The sequence below is a fragment of the Mus musculus genome, chromosome 6 (genome assembly GCF_000001635.26).
Source record: "Mus musculus strain C57BL/6J chromosome 6, GRCm38.p6 C57BL/6J".
Taxonomy (NCBI): Eukaryota; Metazoa; Chordata; class Mammalia; order Rodentia; family Muridae; genus Mus; species Mus musculus.
The window spans coordinates 125,108,129-125,126,374 of record NC_000072.6 but is presented as its reverse complement, the minus strand read 5'-3'; the positions used below and the strand labels follow the sequence as shown (position 1 = coordinate 125,126,374).

Here is an 18,246-nt window from a genome sequence, read left to right as displayed (position 1 = left end):
GGAACTAAGCTACATATCTACTAAGTATTAAATTTTAGTTTGTTGTTACTGCCAAGCAGGTGGGTTTTTTTTTTGGGGGGGGGGGGTTGTTTTGTTTTTTGTTTGTTTTTCTGTTTTCTAGACAGGGTTTCACTGTATAGCCCTGGTTGTCCTGGAACTCTGTAGATCAAGCTAACCTCTAACTCAGAAATCCACCTGCCTCTGCCTCCCAAGTGCTGGGATTAAAGGTCTGCACCACTGTTGTCCGGCTCAAGAAGGTTTTTATAATTGTTGTTTTATTTTTGTGTGCATTGGTGTTTTGCCTACATGTGTATCAGTTGTGAGCCGCCATGTGGATGCTGAGAATTGAACCTGGGTCCTCTGGAAGAGTAGTCAGTTAGTTCTCTCTCTCTCAGCCCCTGTTGTTTTGTTTTTAAGGCAGGGCTCCTCCTGCTTCAGTCCCTCCCCTAAGCACTAGAATCATAGGCAGAGGCTACCAGCCTCTGTTCCCAATTTTTCTTCCCTAGACCGCTGAGAACGGGCCTGTTTTCATTGGCTTGTAGTCAGTCAAACTTACTAATCTAAGTGTGTTTCTCACCAACTCACTCCTCAGGTTATGAGTATTCCACAGGTTTAGCCTTGGCTTTTAGGAAGGGTTGTTAGAAACAAATTCCACTATAGCCCAGACATTAAACTCCTGATCCTCCTGCTTCCACTACGCAAATACTAAGATTTCAGGAATGTGTTGCTGCAGGTCTACGCTGGCCCTGTTCTTACATACCTGCACCAAATTCCCAAGTGCTGGTGGCAGGCATGTGACACCATATCTAAGTGCTGCTGTTTTTAAAAACACTTTCTCAAGAGATGTCCACAGTACCAAGCACACATACTGAGGTTTAGACCCCACTCGTGGACAGAAGGCAGTTCAGAGGCATTGTTTTGTGAGAAATGCCAAGCAACTTTCCTAAAACTAAACTTCCCTTTTCCTACAGGCTTCTCTGCTCACATGAGCACCTTTCTCACCGACTCAAACTGAAGATGTCAGTCTCTTCTGTCTAACTACACAGCAAACTTAGAACTCAAGAGTCGATGAACTCTGGTCTAGGGACTGAATCTTGCTCATGGTCCATTTTGGTATAACCCAAGAGCTAAGAATTAAGTTTTATGTTACAGATAAATGGCTATGAGAAAAGTAAAAATAAGATTCATACGTCTAGTTTTTAATAATTACATGAAATTCCCACCCACAAACACAAGGTTTTTTCTTACTGCTGATATTGTTTGGTTTTTCAAGACAGGGTATCTCTGTATAGCCCTGGCTATCCTAGAGAACTCACTCTGTAGACCAGGCTGGCCTCGAACTCAGAAATCCACCTGCAAATTTTATTGGAACTTGTTTATGCATCCCCTGTTCCCACTGCTTTCGATGACAGAGCTGTGGATTTGCAGAGGCCATAAGGCCCAATAAAGATTACTGACTTACTCTCTGGCTCTTTAACAGAAATGTTTTGTTAACCCCACAGTAAATCACCAAGCAGAGAAATCCTTTGGTGTTTTCTTATCTTAACCTTTCGAATCTCTGGCTTGGTGGTACACGCCCTGGCCTCTGGCTCTCCCACTGCTCCTCAGCTCCCTGTGCTCATACCCAATAACGACCCCTGAAGTCTCTCATGCACTGGCCCTGAACAACTTTCCCGGGACATTTAGTAGCCTGCTCCCCAACACATACAATGTCATCCACTTGAAACTAAATGCTGAAAAAAAACCACCATGCTAATCTGTTCTTATGTCCTTGTGCTACTCGGTGCACAAGTCAAGGTACAAATTAACTGGTATACATTTTCTTTTACCACCAAATACACCCAGCTTAGAAGAGACCTGCATCTATTTCCACGGTTTCCTACTTGATTGATACCTTCCTGTAGGGCATACTCAGTAAGTAGGCTGCTGGATCCTTGAATGAGGCTGTCTCTGTGGAATGCTCAGAAGAGGATTCACTGGGGATCTCCTCTTTGCACCCAGCCTTCCCGTTTTTTATTCATACGAATTCCATGATCCGGAAAAAAGGACTCCAGCCCATTCCCAGCCGTACGTCCTCAGGGATCCAGTTCATTCCCTCCCCTAAACACCCAACCTACAGTTTCCCATCAAACCCACTGACCTAGTCTGTGCCACTCACTATGTACAGCCACAACTCCTGAACAGCTCATAAATTCAACCCTTATCTTTCTTTTGTTGTTTTTCTGTTGGAATACAGGGACTATGTAGCCTTGTTGGCCTGAATGAAGCTCACCATGTAGACTAGGTTAGCATCAAACTCACAAAGATCTGCCTGCCTGACTCAACCTGCACATCTATATATCCCGATCTCTGTTAGCTAAGTCACTTGGAAGCAAAGGTATGAATCCAAGAAGACGAACTACATGTCTAGAAAGATGGTTAAGAGCACTAGCTGTTCCTACAGAAAGCCCAGGTTCAGCTACCAGCATACACAGGGTAGCTCACAACCTTCTGTAACTCCTCTGACCACTGCAGGCACCAGGCACAGACAAGGTGGACAGATATACATGAAAGCAAAACATTCATAAATATAAAATAAAAATGTAAGTATCTTGGGGGGAGGTGCAAGTGTGGCTGATGGTCCTTCACAGAACCTTCTTTTCCGCAGAGACCTTCAGAGCCAACTGAGGGCACATCTGTCTCATTCTGCTCACCTTGAATCTTCGAGCTAAAAATTTATTCTTGATCTCTAGAAAATTGCCACGATTCATTTCACCCTTGAAAGGCTCATTGAGGATGGCATACCGTGGGTCATTCTGGATGTCCTGCCACCGGGCATAGCCGTGGCTATTGATAAAGAGCTCAGGAAAAACAAAGGAACAAGAGCCTCAGACTAAACCTTCAGGCCCCTACACAGAGACCCCAATCTCAACTCAGGCAAGGATACTTTATAATGCCAGCCAGCAGCCAGTAATCATGGCGACGGTGCCAGATCTCGTAAGTCTTCTTAGTGACTGTGGCTGCCCGCTCTTCATTCTGCCACAGTGAGTGCAACTCTGAGGAGGAATTTAGCAGAAGGTTAGAAAGTGGAAAGGAAGACAAATAATCTGGGAGAATATAAATTAAAAAAGAAAAAGTTAGGCGGTGGACAGCAATTTTTACATACTGAATCCCAGGCTAGCCAGGGCTACAGTGAGACCCTATCTCCAAAAATCCCCAAAGATTAAAAAAAAGGGGTACCCTTGTCTGTCACACACACACACACACACACACACACACACATACACACACACACACACCCCCGCCAATCCATCTCAATATGGTCCAGATCTAGCTCGCTAACATAGAGCCCAGAAGGACAAACAGTCCATACCAAGTTCCCACTCTGCCCTGATTTCTGGCCAGAAGCCCAGCCTCCCTGCAGGACCCGCATTCCGTACCAGTAAAACCACCATCTGCAATGTTGAACATGAAACGCTGTTTGCTGTTTTTCTTCTGCTTCTCATCACTAAGATCCTTGGGAGTTTCTCCATTCTGAAGCATCACGTCCTTTTTCTCCTCCTCCTCCTTCTTCTCTTCTACAGGATACACCAAAGCAAACGTCAGCTGCGATCCGAAACCAGTGGGCCCTGCCCACAGCACTGCCTGCTCTCTCTGTCTACCTCCGCCTCCACACTCAGCCTCCCAGACCAGGGCAAGGCATCACCAGCCAGCTCCCTAACAACTACATTTGGAAACAGTCATTTATCTTGGAATAAAATGTCTATAGTAATAGATAATGAGGTAGGTGTGGGCTATGTGCTGGCTCTGGTCTTAGTCCAAACAACCAGCTTTCCTACACACTGACCTTTGTCTTCCACCACGATCGGGGTCAGGTCTACCGCAGACTTCTCCTCCACTTTCTCCACCTCAGTAGTACCTGGAGAGAAGAAGGCACTGAGAACACCCTGGTCCCACACGGCTGCAACAGAGTTCCACAGCTCCACTGCTGCCAGTAAAGAGTTTTACTTAGAAGCAAGGGTCCCAGCTGGATCACTTCCTCCTGATGGTTCAAAATCCTAGTAAATAAAGTCTGGAAGAACTACAGAGCGGCCTTCAGTTGCTCATATTTACCTTTGGCCTCTGTCTCCATAGGCTCCTCTGTTCTCTCCTTCACCTCTGCCTTTTCCACTTTTTCCTCCCCCTCAGGAGGCTCAGCAGGAGCCTTGTCATCCTCAGGGGCAGTGGCAGTGGCAGGGGCAGTGGCAGGGGCAGGGGCAGGGGGCTGTGCACACTGCAAAGGAACATGAGACAGAGGTGAAGCAAGTGCGCAGGCATCTCAGAGCCATCTGCCAACGGCATGGCACTCAGTCACCCTGCCTCTCACCTCCACAGTCGCCTCAGGGGCTGTAGATTTAACTTCCTTCTCTCCTTCTGTGCTCTCTTCTTCTTTAAGGCTATTTTCCTCTATTTTTATCCCATCCTCTGCAGACCAAAAGACAACCAATCAGGAAGGCCCTGGGTCAGAGGCCATGTCATGCTCTGTTCGTCTCCTAAATTGTCCTCTCGTGCCTTTAAGAGCCAGCCCCATTCTTAGGACAGCCCTCCTAAACTGAGAGGGAAATCACTGTGTGTCCTGCCAGACGACCCTGTTAGGACTGAGCACAGGGTAGCAGTTACAGGCACAGGACAAGATTTTTGTAAGAGGTCAGAAATGACATGACAACAGACGTACCAGCAGGTGGCACAGGCGCAGGAGTATTGGGTTGTGTGTCCCCTGGTGTGGAAGGTGTAGGAGTCTTTGGAGAAGGTGAACCTGGCTGAGACATTTTTTTGTTTTCCTCTACTTCAGCCAGTTCGGGCATGCTCCAGCGTCCATTAACATGTTCAAACTCCTGAACCTACAGCAATGAACAGCAAATTCAAGACTCCCTTCTAGCTACAGTTACTTGGCCCTCAGTTTCTCAACTTTAAAAATGAAAACAGGCTTGGGGCTCACCTTCTTTCGAATCAGAGACATGACACCGATCCTAGTGAGAACATGTTGACGAGACAGGCCTTCTCGTGGGACGCCATCAGCAAAGGTCTCAGCCCCATCTGCCCCAGGCTCACACAAATGTCGCATGAAGAGTGACACATAAGCCCTGCAGAAAAGGAGAGAACAGAGTTAAGCAGAGAACCCATCAGACACTGCTTCTGGCCACTAACATGGCTACACCTCAAGGTAAGGCCTATGACACCCTAGAATGTTCATCTCTAGATCCACACTATGGCCTACGGTCTGTCTCTTCAGAGAACCCAGGCACACAGCTCTCAGGAACAACAGCGTCACCTGCCAACAGCAGCTAGCAACACCCCTTTCCTTGTACAACATGGGCTAGGTCTGCAGACTACACACACTGTAAGCCCTGGCTCCAACTAGTATACCCAGCCTTGGACTTACTTAAATTCTTTCTCTGACTTGCCTCGAAGATCTCTCACAAGCCACTGAGTGGTAAAAGCATCCTGAGGTGGCATGCCATATCGCATAATTGCATTAAGAAATGCTTTTCGCTGACGAGCATTAAAACCAAGTACCTAAGGAAAAAAAACCTCTGTAAGAGGAAGCAAATCTCTTCTCACCAAAGACCAACTGTCTGGCAATCTCAGGCCTTTCTCCCACTATAGGATCATACGGTACTTACTTCAATATTCCCACCAACACGGGCCAACAGAGGAGGTAATGGCTTATCTTTATCATTCCGCAGGCCCTTGCGACTGGGCCTGCGGGGAGCTGTAAAGAGAAAGATGAGTGAGCGGCTCTGACAGGACAGCAACAATGCCAACAGCTACACAACTCGCAAGATGGCCCCGCTCTCACCTTCTGACCGTTCGTCAAAGTCTTCATCACCTTCCTCTGAGGCCACTGAGTAATCGGACTGGTTGTCGGACTGGTCGTCCTGCCAATCTGGAGGGAGAGAGGGCAGATGAGCGGGGCCCACTGCTCTAGTGGAACGGCCCGTGGGTGGGGGGCGGGGCCGGCCACACACACCTCGGTCCTCCTGTGAGCCATCATTGTAGTTGACCTGTTTACGGATTCTTTTTCCTTTGCCCAGATTTCGGGCTAGATCTTCTTGCTGCTGCTCATAATGGTGCCGCAGCAATTTCTCCCAGTAGTCAGGATCCACACTTTCTTCCTGTTTTATGATTTCCCGTTCTACCTCCTCTTCCTCCTGGGACAGAGGGAGGGCCAGGACTCAGGGGTGCTGAAGTCAGCACCACCAGCTACCCCTGGTCCTCACAGTTCCCATCTGCTAGCTCCTTTGCATGGCTCGATTTGTAAACACTTGATGTGCCTGCTTGGACCTAAAAACTTGGAAGAAATTTAACAGACAAGACATGGCTCCTCGGAGGTTTCGTGTAGCTTAGTTAGCCTGAGTAAAAGAAACTATTACGACGAGACATAGCGGGGCCTTCCTCCTGGCAAGGTCCAGAAACAGCAGAATAAAAAGGTTAGTGTCTTAGCAAGCAAAATGGAGGAGCTTCGCAAACAAACACTGCAAGAGATCTTTAGAACAGAAAGTATTCTGGTCTTAATTAACCTCAGAAGAAATTAGCAACTGTTTGAAAACAAACAAACAACAACAACAACAAAGTTACACAGATACACGCATACACGGTATTTATGTATCTCAATGGCTCTTTTTGGTTCTTTTAGCTTTTAGAGACAAGGTTTTTCTCTGTTGTCCTGGCTATCCTGGAACTTGTACTTTGGACCAGGCTGGCTAGAGCTCATTAGGAACAAAGCGCCACCACAGCTCTCCAAGTCTTAGCCGAGTTACAGTTTTTCGAATTGACAATTCAGAAGTCCCCGGCTGGGCTGAGGACAGTTCAATTGGCAGATGCTTGCTTAGCATGCATGAGGCCCTGGATCTGACCTTCAGCAATGCATGAAACCATGCAGTAGCATGTGCCTGCTACAATACTAGCCCTTGGGACATAGAGCCACTTCTAGATCAACTTTATGCCCGGCAGTGGTGGCACACGCCTTTAATCCCAGCACTCGGGAGGCAGAGGCAGGATGACTTCTGAGTTCCAGGCCAGCCTGGTCTACAGAGTGAGTTCCAGGACAGCCAGGGCTACACAGAGAAACCCTATCTCAAAAAAAATAAGAAATGTTTAAAAAACGGGCTGAAGAGATGGCTCAGTGGTTAAGAGCACTGGCTGTTCTTCCTGAGGTCCTGCGTTCAAGTCCCAGCAACCACATGGTGGCTCACAACCATCTATAATGGAATCCAATGCCTTCTTCTGGGGTGTCTGAAGCCAGCTACAGTGTACTCATATAAATAGAATACATAAATCTTTAAAAAAAAAAAAAAAGAAAAAGATCAACTTTAACTACACAGTGAATTCAAGGCCATCTCAGAATACATGAGACCATGTGTGTGTCAAGGAAATGAAAATCCAAGCCCACCATGACAGAGTAAAACTGCTGTTCACAGAATGAATATAAACAACCGAGATGCCAGAGTGACTCACAGAGTAAAGGCGCTCACTACAAGCCTTATACCCAAGAGGGAGCAAAATCAACTCTGCAGACTTATATCCTCCAAATAAACACTAAAAAACAAAACAAATTTTCAAGAAACAACCTAATTGCCTCCACAACTGAATTACAGAATAGGCTTATGATCCCTAACTAAAGAAAACAAAATCTAAAAATATGAAATAGAAATGTATTAACTGCCTTTGAAACTTTTAGTCTTTTAATTTTATGTTTGTTTTGTCTATATGTAAGTTTGTATACCACAATTACTCCTGGTGCCTGAGGAGACCAGAAGATGGCATCAGACTCCCTGGAACTAGAGCTACAGATGTTTGTAACTCTGGAATCAGTGCTCAGAATGCTGAACCGTCCCTCCAAGTGCCCTCCACCCCCCCACCCCCACAAATGTCTTAACAGGACGTCAATAAAAAGCAGTCCAGACTACTGACCTTGGTGTATGGATACTCAGTCTGTAAATCTACCTAAATCCCAACTTCTCCCATATCTGAAACAATTAGTTGCAAGCATTTCAGGTAAGGTGTATTTAGCCTGCCTTTACTCCCCAAACCACTTATTATGTAACTCCATAACAGACAGACAGACAAATACAGACAGACAGATACACATATAACATGATAGTTCACACCTGTAATCTAAGCATTTAGAAGGATGAAGCTGGAAGATCACCGTAAGTTCAAGGTCACCCTGGGTATAACTAAAACACACACACACACAAACACACTGTCCCCAGAAAAGAACTAGGCAGGACAGAATAGGTGTCTTGAGTTTTGAACCACGTTTCAGTACAGCTCGGATAGCCAGTCTTTGGTGAAACCTGAAAGCTTTCGAGGCTCCACGGAGTTCAGACCTGCTGGGAAGAAGTTCCAGAGCTGAAGTGTGCACGCGACGGAGCGATTAAGAAAGCAGTCTGCTCTTCTTCTTTTGCCCCATGAGCAGTTTCCTCAGTATGTTTGCCCCATTAAGCGAAGCCCATTGCCCATTAGCACTGGGACCTATTGACCATCCCTGGAGCTTCTGAAATGGTAAACCAAAATCAGCTTTCTCGCCCTCCCCAATATGACTTGTTTTGTTTTTTTCTTTTTTTCCGAGACAGGGTTTCTCTGTGTAGGCCTGGCTGTCCTCAAACTTAGAAATCCATCTGCCTCTGCCTCCCAAGTGCTGGGATGTGGCATGTGGCACCACTGCCACAATGATGGGCTCAGCTTTTCTCTTCTGTAAATTGATCACCACATGCCTATCATCTCAGCCCCCAAGAAGCCAGGGGTGGGAGTGGGGGGTAAGGATGGGGATGACTGAGCCCGAGGCAAGCCTGGGACTCCCAGGAACTGAGTGTGACCTGGGCAATCCAGCTGCGGGCCCAATGGGACGCGCTCTAGCTTTGAGCCACTATAGAGGATGAGGAAAGAGAATCAAAAAAAAGTTAAAGGCCAGCCTGGACATCAACTTACAGGGGCTGGAGACATGGCCCGGTTGGTAAAGTGCTTGCCTAGCGTGCACCAATTCTTGGATCCAATTCCTACCACCATATAAAGCAGGTGTGACGACGGCACTGCCTGGAACCCAGCACTTGGGAGGCAAAGGTGTCAGAAGTGCAAAGGTCATCCTTGACTGTTTACATTCAGGTCTAGCTTGGGCTACATAAGACCCTGTCCCAAAGCAGTGGTGGCACACGCCTTTAGTCCCAGCACTTGGGAGGCAGAGGCAGGTGGATTTCTGAGTTTGAGGCCAGCCTGGTCTACAGAGTTCATTATAGGACAGCCAGGGCTACACAGAGAAACCCTGTCTCGAAAAACCAAAAAGACCCTGTGCCAAAAAATATTTTTTAGGTACACAGTACTATGCATAATGAATACACATGATTAAAAACTAAAAAGTTGGGCTGGGGAGATGGCTCAGTGGTTAAGAGCACTGACTGCTCTTCCAGAGGTCCTAAGTTCAAATCCCAGCAACCACATGGTGGCTCACAACCATCTGTAATGGGATCAGATGCCTTCTTCTGGTGTGTCTGAAGACAGCAACAGTGTACTCAAAGACATTAAATAAATAAATAATACTTAAAAAGTTGATTATAAAAGCAATTAAAAAACAACACAATTCTTTTAGCATGTATAAATACCTACTTGGCCCTAGGTTCCATTCTCAGCAACACCACCTCCTGATGAAAAGGTCTAAAAAGAAATAACTACCCAGGAGTGGCACTGGATGCCTTTAACCCCAACTCTTAGAGGTAGAGGCTGGCAGATCGTTCTGATTTCCCAACCAGAGTGACATAGTAGGACGCTGTTTTCAATAAAATAAAATCAAGTGGAAATGATCAGAGCTACAGTGGACTCAGGCAGTAATCAGGACAGGACGGATGCTTGCACAGTCACTAGCATGGGTTTCTCCCTGGCATGGGCTGTGCTCAGCAACTACTCTCCGCAAGATCTAAAAAACAAAAAGATCTAAAAAAAAAAAAAAAAAAAAGAAGCAAGATCTAAAAAACCAAGTTTTTGGTTGAATGTACTACCAAATTATATAAAATCCTCCAACCAGTCACACATATAAACTATGACTAAAAGCTACATCCCATAAAAGCTGCTCAAAGAGCACAGTGGGTAGTTAGTGCCTGCTGGTGTGCACAGAGCCCACATTCAATCGCCAGCACCACAGGAATGGAACAGGCAACTCCACACCTCCAGGTATGTGTCTGCCATTCCAGCACTCAGGAGGTAGAGGTGGGAGGATCTCAAGTTCAAGGTCATTCTTGACAATATAGTGAGTTCCAGACCAGCCTGGGATATATGGGACTCTGTCTCAAAAAAAACACATTGTGGTTCATGTGTGTAATGAGTTCAAGACTGGTCTGAGCTATACGGGACAATTCCTGTCTCAAAACAAAACAAAACAAAACAAAAAACATACTATAAAAGTAGGAAGAAAAATCCAGATTAATTAGTGTTTGATTTAGGATCTTTCAAAGGGCTAACTTATCAGGCAGAACTGATTAAGCCTCACACAAGCCACCTTAAATAGATAGATGATAGATAGATAGATAGATAGATAGATAGATAGATAGATAGATAGATAGATAGAAAGATAGATAGATAGATAGATAGAGGATAGATAGAAGATAGATAGATAGATAGATAGAAAGATAGATAGATAGATAGATAGATAGATGATAGATAGATAGATAGATAGATAGCGCCACTGTAATCATGCTAATCAAGATCTGATGGAGGGATAAGGATGTGATTCAACTGGACAGAATGCTAGCCTAGCATGCATGCAGCGTCGGGCGCTATCTCAGGTAAGCCTGGCCTATCGGTACATGCTCTCATCACATCACAGTACTTGATAGATGGAGTCAGGTTACCCTCAGCTACAAAGTAAGGTCAAGACCATCCTGGAACATATGAGACCCTGTCTCAAAAATAAAATATAACACAAAAAAAGATAATAATAAATAAAAATTCCGGTAGTTGTGCATGAAATGCCAGCACTTGGGAGGTGCAGGAGAATTGGGAATTCAAAATCAGCTTAAGCTACATACAGAATTCAAAGTCGGTCTAGGTTTCTGCTAAAATAACACCCAGGCCTATAATCCTAGCAACTGATGCAGGAGGATCGAACATTTAAGATCTATGCTAAATAAATAGAAAGATTTGTTTAAAGAAGAAGAATAACCTAACCATGCTCTCTGAAGAAAGCAAAATCATCATTGGGTCAGGAGGATGTGAAAGCTTGGGATGCCGGCCTAGGCCTGAGCCAAGGGGATTAAAGGACCAGCAAAGAAAGCAATGCTTTGAAATTACTTGAGAGAAGAAATATAAACCAAACCCCACACATTCTCTTTTGGTAGATTTTGCCTTCTGTTAAAAAAAACAAGGAGCTATATAAAAGGGAAAGAGAATGAATCCTCTCACATTTGAAAAAACAGCTAGTTATTTAATGTATTGTTTCGTCTACGTTTTTTTCTGAGGTAGCATTAAAATTTTTTTTATGGGAGCTGGAGAGATGGCTCAACAGGTCAGAGCACTGACTGCTCTTCCAGAGGTCCTGAGTTCAAATCCCAGCAACCACATGGTGGCTCACAACCATCTGTAATGAGATCTGAGGCCCTCTTCTATAGCTAAGGTGTACTCATATATAATAAATAAATCTTTAAAAAAAATTTTTTTTTATGGAGAACTAGTAAGATTAATAAACATGAGACTCTGGGAGAGTCTGTGACAGTTCTGTGGCTCTAACCATGTTGCCCCTGACAAGTCAGGGCAAAGCTGAGAACATAAATTAAGCCTGTTACTTTCTTTCTTTCCAAGGCAAGAAAATGTTTTCCTGTTGTTTCAAATATCATCTGGCTCTTAATTCCACTGTTGAGAGGAATCACCAAGAACAGCACTGCCTTGGACCCATACTCACCCCCATCTCTTCTTCCCGTACCACATACTGAGCCACTTTGAATGAGCTCAAATATTCATTCATGCCCTGCAATTCTGTGTCTTCAGTCTCATCCTGGTTTCGATCCAGCAGTCGTTCAATGGCCTTATCGTCATAGTGGATAACACTGCTGTCTTCTCCCTCCTTGTTGTCTCCTCCTATGAAGAACCAGGGGCCCACAACCCAAGTCAGTTCAGCAGCAGCCCAGGAGAAAATGCAGTTCCCTCAGGACCCTTGCTATCAAAGGTCCTTTCTTCCCAGAGTCTGAGAAACCAAGCTCCACCCAAAATTGAAGCCCCTGAATAGCTCACCTCCATCCGTGGCTTCATCCTTGAATAGCTCCTCAGTGCCAAATTTGAGGATATCATCAAGCTCCTGTTTAGACATTGAGCCTGTCTTGGAGCCCAGGCCAGGCCGTACCACTAAATGTGTCAGCATCATCTTCTTCTTTGCCACCTGCGTGATGCGCTCCTCCACTGATGCACGGGTCACAAACCGGTAGATCATCACCTTCTTATTTTGCCCAATACGGTGGGCTCTGCTAAAGGCCTGGAGTTGGTCAAGCAAAACCAGCAATCTTATGTTCTCCTGACTTGTCACTGATATCAAGACAACACTAGACAGAAGCGGAAGCTGGTCTTCACATACAATCTCTTTCCCAGCTCTCTCTCCAGAAACCAACTTCCAGTCACATCACCTAAAACAGGACTGCAACCAATTCTAATTCCCAGGCTTAAAAGATAGTGACACTCAAAAAAAAGAAGTCTGTTGTTTCACACCTACGTTTCACATGACAGAACCCTCTCCTGGAGGGTTCCTATGAAGTGCTAGGACCTCCCAAAGCGAATACTCTACTCACCTGGATGTCATTATGGGGGTTCCAGTCAGAGTCATATATAATAACTGTGTCCGCAGTGGCCAGATTGATCCCAAGGCCCCCAGCTCGAGTGGAAAGCAAGAAGCAGAACTGTTGAGCACCCGGTGCTAAGAAACAAAAAACACCATGAGTTCTCTCCTGAATTCCAATAAATAAGGAGAGAAGGAAGGTGAGACGCTTCAGAAAACCAAGCAATTGTCAGCACGGTGCTCTGATAGATACTGCATCAACATCCAAGCTTATGAACAAAAAGACATTAGCATAATCAAGCTTCTCCCTCAAAATATGTAGGAATTTCAATGGGAAAAAGTAACTTTACAGTAGAGAATTTCAGCAGACACCATGACAACCAAGTGACCAATAATCACTAGAAAGGACAAATATCAACATCACGTACAGTATCCCATCGGTGGCATTCTTGAACAAGCATCTTTTCAGAAAGAGACACTACTTGGAATAACTGGCTAGAAACTTGAAGTACCAATGCCATGCAAGGACAGGGGTGAAATGTCAGCTAAGGAGCTTTTTATCTAGCTGCGAGTGTGAATAGTGGAATCTACACTTAGAGCTATGGCTGGGACTGGATCCTCAAACAGGAAAGGAGAGTAAGAGAAAAACTGGCGACATTCAGTTGACAGTGTGGCCCCATGTTTCTTCATTTCCTACTGTTGGAAACTCTACCACAGTTCCATAACTTGCTATTTGGTTTGGTTTGGAGACATGACCTCATCATTACCAGGTTGGCCTTGAACTCTTCAGATCGCCAGGATGACTCTGAACTTCCTGTCTCCCCTTCCCCGATGCTGAGGTTACAGTTGCATCACCACTTACGCGGTGCTGGGGACCTCACGAAATGTTAGGTAAGCACTCCTCACCAGACAACACCCTTTGACTTTGAGTACACTTATGTGTCAGCGTGTCAGAGTTTGCATGCCAGTGCACACATCAAGTCGGGGGACAGAGGAGTCTTCTTCCACTGTGACGTCCAGACGCAGGAACTCGGGGACATAACCAAGCAGCAGGCACCTTCTGTACTCAAACATCTCACTGGCCTTCTTATTTATCTTGTGTGTATACAAGTGTGTGTACATTCGTGTAGAGTCAGAGGACTTCTCACAGGAACTGGTTCTCTTTCACATATAGGACAGAAATCAGATAAACTGCTGGGTGACAAGTACCTTCACCTGCTGGCCCCTCGCTGCCCCTCCACCTTTTGTTTCCAGACAGGGTCTCATGTAGTCATGCAACCCAGATATCTTTGAATTATTTTTAAATTTTTTTTATATCTTTATTTTTATTTTATGTGTATGGGTGTTTTGTTTTTGTTTTTGTTTTTGTTTTTTTCGAGACAGGGTTTCTCTGTGTAGCCCTAGCTGTCCTGTCACTCTGTAGACCAGGCTGGCCTTGAACTCAGAAATCCACCTGCCTCTGCCTCCCGAGTGCTGGGATTACAGGCGTGCGCCACCACGCCCGGCTTCTGTGTATGTTCTGCCTGTAGTCTGTCTGTGCACAGTGCATGGGCACTGCCTGGGGAAGCCATGAAAGGATGGTGGGCTCCCTGGAACTGGAGTTTAAGTGGTTGTGAGCGGCCATGTAGGTGCTGGGAAATCAAACCCAAGTCCTCTGGAATTTAGTCAATGCTCTTCCCAGCCTCACTGAGTTCTTGATTCTCCTACTTCACCACTCCAGTGCTGAGAATACATGCCTATGCCCCCAGGCATGTAAGGTGGTATTAACAGAGGCAGGCTAACTCTCTGTATTGTTCACACCTTTAAAGTCTAAATATATTTTAAGTAGTGAGGATAACAGGATCACACAGAGAACTTGTCTCAAAAAAAATGAACAAAAATAATTAATTAATACGAAAGATTGGGGGGAAGGTGTAGTTACATCTACTGAGACAGACAAGTCTATTGCTTATTTGAGCTTCAACAAATCTGATCCCTTGGGGATAGAGATAGAGTATCATTGCTGCTCTTACGGAGGATTCTAGGTTCAGTGCCCAGTGCCTGTATCAGGGAGCTAAGAAGTATTTCTAACTTTCTGGCCGCTTCAGGCACCTGTGGAAAGTCCATGGTATGCATATAGACAAGCAGGCACATAAACATACTTAAACCAAAACTAACCACATCTTCCTTTCAGCCTAGGATATAACCCGGGTTAGAGAAAATGCCCCCTTTTAAGCAAAGACCAAAGACTCCAAAGGAAGTTAAGAAAAATCTCTTAGAGCTAGTCTGATTATTTGTTCAAGTTTTCCTCCTTTGTGTCAAGCAACCGAGACCCTAAAGAACAACAGACGAGAGACACACAAGAACAAGTTGGGGTTTGGAGGGATGGAGGTGCTGGACACGGCTCAGCAGTTAAGAGCCCTGGCTGTTCTTCCAGGAGACTTGGGTTCATTCCCAGCACCCACATGGTGGCTCACTCAGCTGTACCTCCAGTTCCAGTGGATCCGATGCCCTCTTCTGGCCTCTATGGGTACAACATGCATGTGACATACAGACACACATGCAGGCAAAACACCCAGACACAAAATAAAATAAAATCTTAAAAAACAAAACCAGTGGGGCTAGTGAGGCGGCTCCGCAGCAAAAGGTGCCTAGGTGATCTCTGTTCAGTCCTCAGGACTCACGGTACAAGGAGAGAACCAACTCATGTACGCTTTCCCGTGACTTCCCCATCTGTGCCATGGTGCGCATGTGTGCAGATGCAAGCTTGCATGCATACATGCACACTTTAAAAAAAAAATAAAGTGATCACTCCAACAATAGAAGAAAATGACCGGGACTGGGGAGGGGCAAACGCACTCTGTCTAAAGGCAGGTCCATCTCTACGTGTTTGAGTCTAGATTGGTCTACAGAGAGTTGCAGGTCACTCAAGGATACAACAGTGAGATTTTGTATCTTTTACAGAGAACCTGGGTTCAATTTCCAGCACCCACATGGTAGCTCACAACCCTCTGTCACTCCAGTCCCAGAGTACCTAGGCACACACATGAAATAGTATTTTTTTTTTTGTTTTAAGACAGAAGCAGCTGAGGCTGTCCTGAACTCTCTCTGTAGGCAACCAGGTTGGCCTTGAACTCACAGAGATATCTGCATGCCTCTGCCTCCTGAGTACTGGGATTAGGGTATATATACCATGCCCAGCTTCATACTACTAACAAATTGACTGCCTGGAGAAAAGACACTCTTCTCTTACCATTGAAGCGATCAATGGCCTCCTGACGCATGTTCCCAGTGATTCCACCATCAATACGTTCATATTTATAACCTTCATGTTCTAAAAAATCCTCTAGCAAGTCCAACATCTTGGTCATCTGTAAAATGGAACAATTTAATTATAGAGCTGTCAGGTGATAACAGTCACCTTTTCTCAGTCACTAGTTGTCCTGCTACTGGCTGTGAAACTCGGCTGGGACCCACACACCTGGGAGAAGATGAGCACACGATGCCCTCCCTCTTTCAGGTTCTTAAGCATCTTCTGCAGCAGCAACAACTTCCCAGATGCTCTGATTAGGGCACTGCCATCATACATACCATTAGGCATCTTAGGGGCTTCCTGGTGACAGAAGCAAAGGAAGATATATTTAAGGAACACCCACAAGGAGGACTGACTCGGCAAGGCACAGAAGACAAAAGGTGCACATACCATTGCTGCCACAGGGAAGAGATAAGGGTGGTTGCAGCATTTCTTAAGATCCATCACCACGTTCAGCAGAGAAACCTGGTTGCCACCACCTCGAGCATTAAGTGCTTCGAAATTCCGCGTGAGAATATACTTGTAGTACTTCCTACATGAACAAGACACAAGGACCGGTTGGACTGAGGGTCTTTTGAATGACTAATGATGCAACCAACAGCCTGAGATCATCTCTCCAACATTCCTCACTGTGGAGCTAAGCTAACAAGCAGCGACCACGCCATCCTCATGTTCGACACAGGAAGGTAAAACTAAGAACTACAAGCTCCGCCTCCCAGGTATCAGGTTCCTTCAGGCCCCGCTTGCTTCCGTCACCAGATGCCTGGAAGCTCTGGAAGAAGCTGCTGGCAGCACGGCCGGTGTCTGTTACAAGGCTGAGTGTGTTTCTATCCCTTCACACTCACTTCTGCATAGGACTCAACTCCACGCGCACAATCAGCTCTGTCTTGGATGGCATATTCTTGAAGACGTCAGCTTTGAGCCGCCGCAACATATGAGGCCCCAGCATGTCGTGGAGTTTTTTAATCTGGTCCTCTTTGGCAATGTCTGCAAACTCCTCCAAGAAGCCTTCTAAGTTGCTTCAGAAAAAAGAAAAAAGTTGTTAGAGAAGGGGAAACAAGGAAGAAAGGAAAGTAACACAGGAAATGGGCAAGAATGAGTAGAGCTAGGGACTGACTGACTGACAGGCGCACTTACTGGAACCTCTCAGGGGTGAGAAAGTTGAGCAGATGAAACAGTTCCTCTAGATTGTTCTGTAACGGAGTTCCAGTTAGCAACAGCTTGTGCTGGAGTGAGTAACCATTCAAAACTCGAAAGAACTGGTGAAGAGAAATAAAAATCAAGAAACGAGGGCACCAGAGTATTGCAACAGAATGCCAAGCTGTTTCACTGTCCAGTGAACTAAGTGTCTCATCCCATGGCTGGCATCCTTCTTAAAGGCCTGGCCAGAGAAGGGCTGCCGTGGTGAGGAAGGAAATAAAGACCACTTTCCCTTCTTCTCTACTTAGGGTTCTTTCAAAGAGATGAATTTCCCCAAGGACTAGAACTGGAGGCCGTTTCCTCCCACACCTCACCTTAGACTGGTTGTTCTTCAGCCGATGGGCTTCATCCACAATGAGGCAGGCCCAGTCAATAGAACCCAAGATGGCCATATCAATGGTGATCAACTCATAGGATGTCAGCAGAACATGGAATTTCACCGATGCTTCTTTCTGCACATAACAATAAGCCCGTCTCTCACTACTGGTCCACATCCACACAATGGGACAGGTAGGCTTTCCCTGCTCCCAAAGTTCTCTTTCTGCCTCACTTAGAGACCAGGTGAGGCAGCAAACCAGCCAACAGCAGTGACTCGCTCAACAGTCTCCTCCTCCCACACACTAAGATACCTTCATCCTCGAGGCCTTCTTGCCACCACGAATGGCATTGTCTTCAAAGGAGAACTCATTTTCCCGGATGATGGCACGGCTGTCCTTGTCACCCACATAGGTTACCACATACATATCAGGAGCCCACATCTCAAACTCTCTCTCCCAGTTGATGATGGTGGACAGAGGAGCGCTCACTAAGAAGGGGCCTTTGGAGTGACCCTGGGAGGAAGAAGGCAGGCAGAGTCAGGACTAAGAGCCCCATCCCTAAACCCCAGACTCCATCTCCCCCACCCCTGCCCCACCCCACAGTGAAGCTGATGCCTGACACCTGCGCCTCTGCCTCCCTGCCTCCCATCATTTACAAAAGCCAT

General features: G+C 45.8%; 1 protein-coding gene and 1 non-coding gene across 12 annotated transcripts in view; both read right to left on the bottom strand.

Moving 5' to 3' along the window:
- Positions 1–18,246, bottom strand: part of Chd4 (chromodomain helicase DNA binding protein 4) — a 34,612-nt gene that overhangs the window by 4,217 nt on the left and 12,149 nt on the right. For 8 of the 11 annotated variants that reach the window (XM_017321295.2, XM_030255054.1, XM_017321296.2 and 5 more), the window contains exons 16-37: positions 17,894–18,094; positions 17,579–17,716; positions 17,202–17,323; positions 16,910–17,083; positions 16,455–16,596; positions 16,233–16,364; positions 16,005–16,122; positions 12,786–12,910; positions 12,238–12,475; positions 11,909–12,084; positions 5,990–6,170; positions 5,819–5,905; positions 5,643–5,731; positions 5,402–5,535; positions 4,958–5,102; positions 4,694–4,859; positions 4,346–4,443; positions 4,093–4,252; positions 3,827–3,898; positions 3,420–3,557; positions 2,927–3,035; positions 2,694–2,826 (exon numbers count right to left, since the gene is read on the bottom strand). In XM_017321295.2, coding sequence (XP_017176784.1) covers positions 2,694–2,826; positions 2,927–3,035; positions 3,420–3,557; positions 3,827–3,898; positions 4,093–4,252; positions 4,346–4,443; positions 4,694–4,859; positions 4,958–5,102; positions 5,402–5,535; positions 5,643–5,731; positions 5,819–5,905; positions 5,990–6,170; positions 11,909–12,084; positions 12,238–12,475; positions 12,786–12,910; positions 16,005–16,122; positions 16,233–16,364; positions 16,455–16,596; positions 16,910–17,083; positions 17,202–17,323; positions 17,579–17,716; positions 17,894–18,094 — 3,078 coding nt within the window. Of the gene's footprint in view, positions 1–2,693; positions 2,827–2,926; positions 3,036–3,419; positions 3,558–3,826; positions 3,899–4,092; positions 4,253–4,345; positions 4,444–4,693; positions 4,860–4,957; positions 5,103–5,401; positions 5,536–5,642; positions 5,732–5,818; positions 6,171–11,908; positions 12,085–12,237; positions 12,476–12,785; positions 12,911–16,004; positions 16,123–16,232; positions 16,365–16,454; positions 16,597–16,909; positions 17,084–17,201; positions 17,324–17,578; positions 17,717–17,893; positions 18,095–18,246 lie in introns of all 11 variants that reach the window. The other 3 variants (XM_006505287.1, XM_017321294.1, XM_006505281.1) reach the window with 2 other exon arrangements.
- Gm23751 lies at positions 4,516–4,651 on the bottom strand. Its single transcript, XR_003956644.1, has one exon.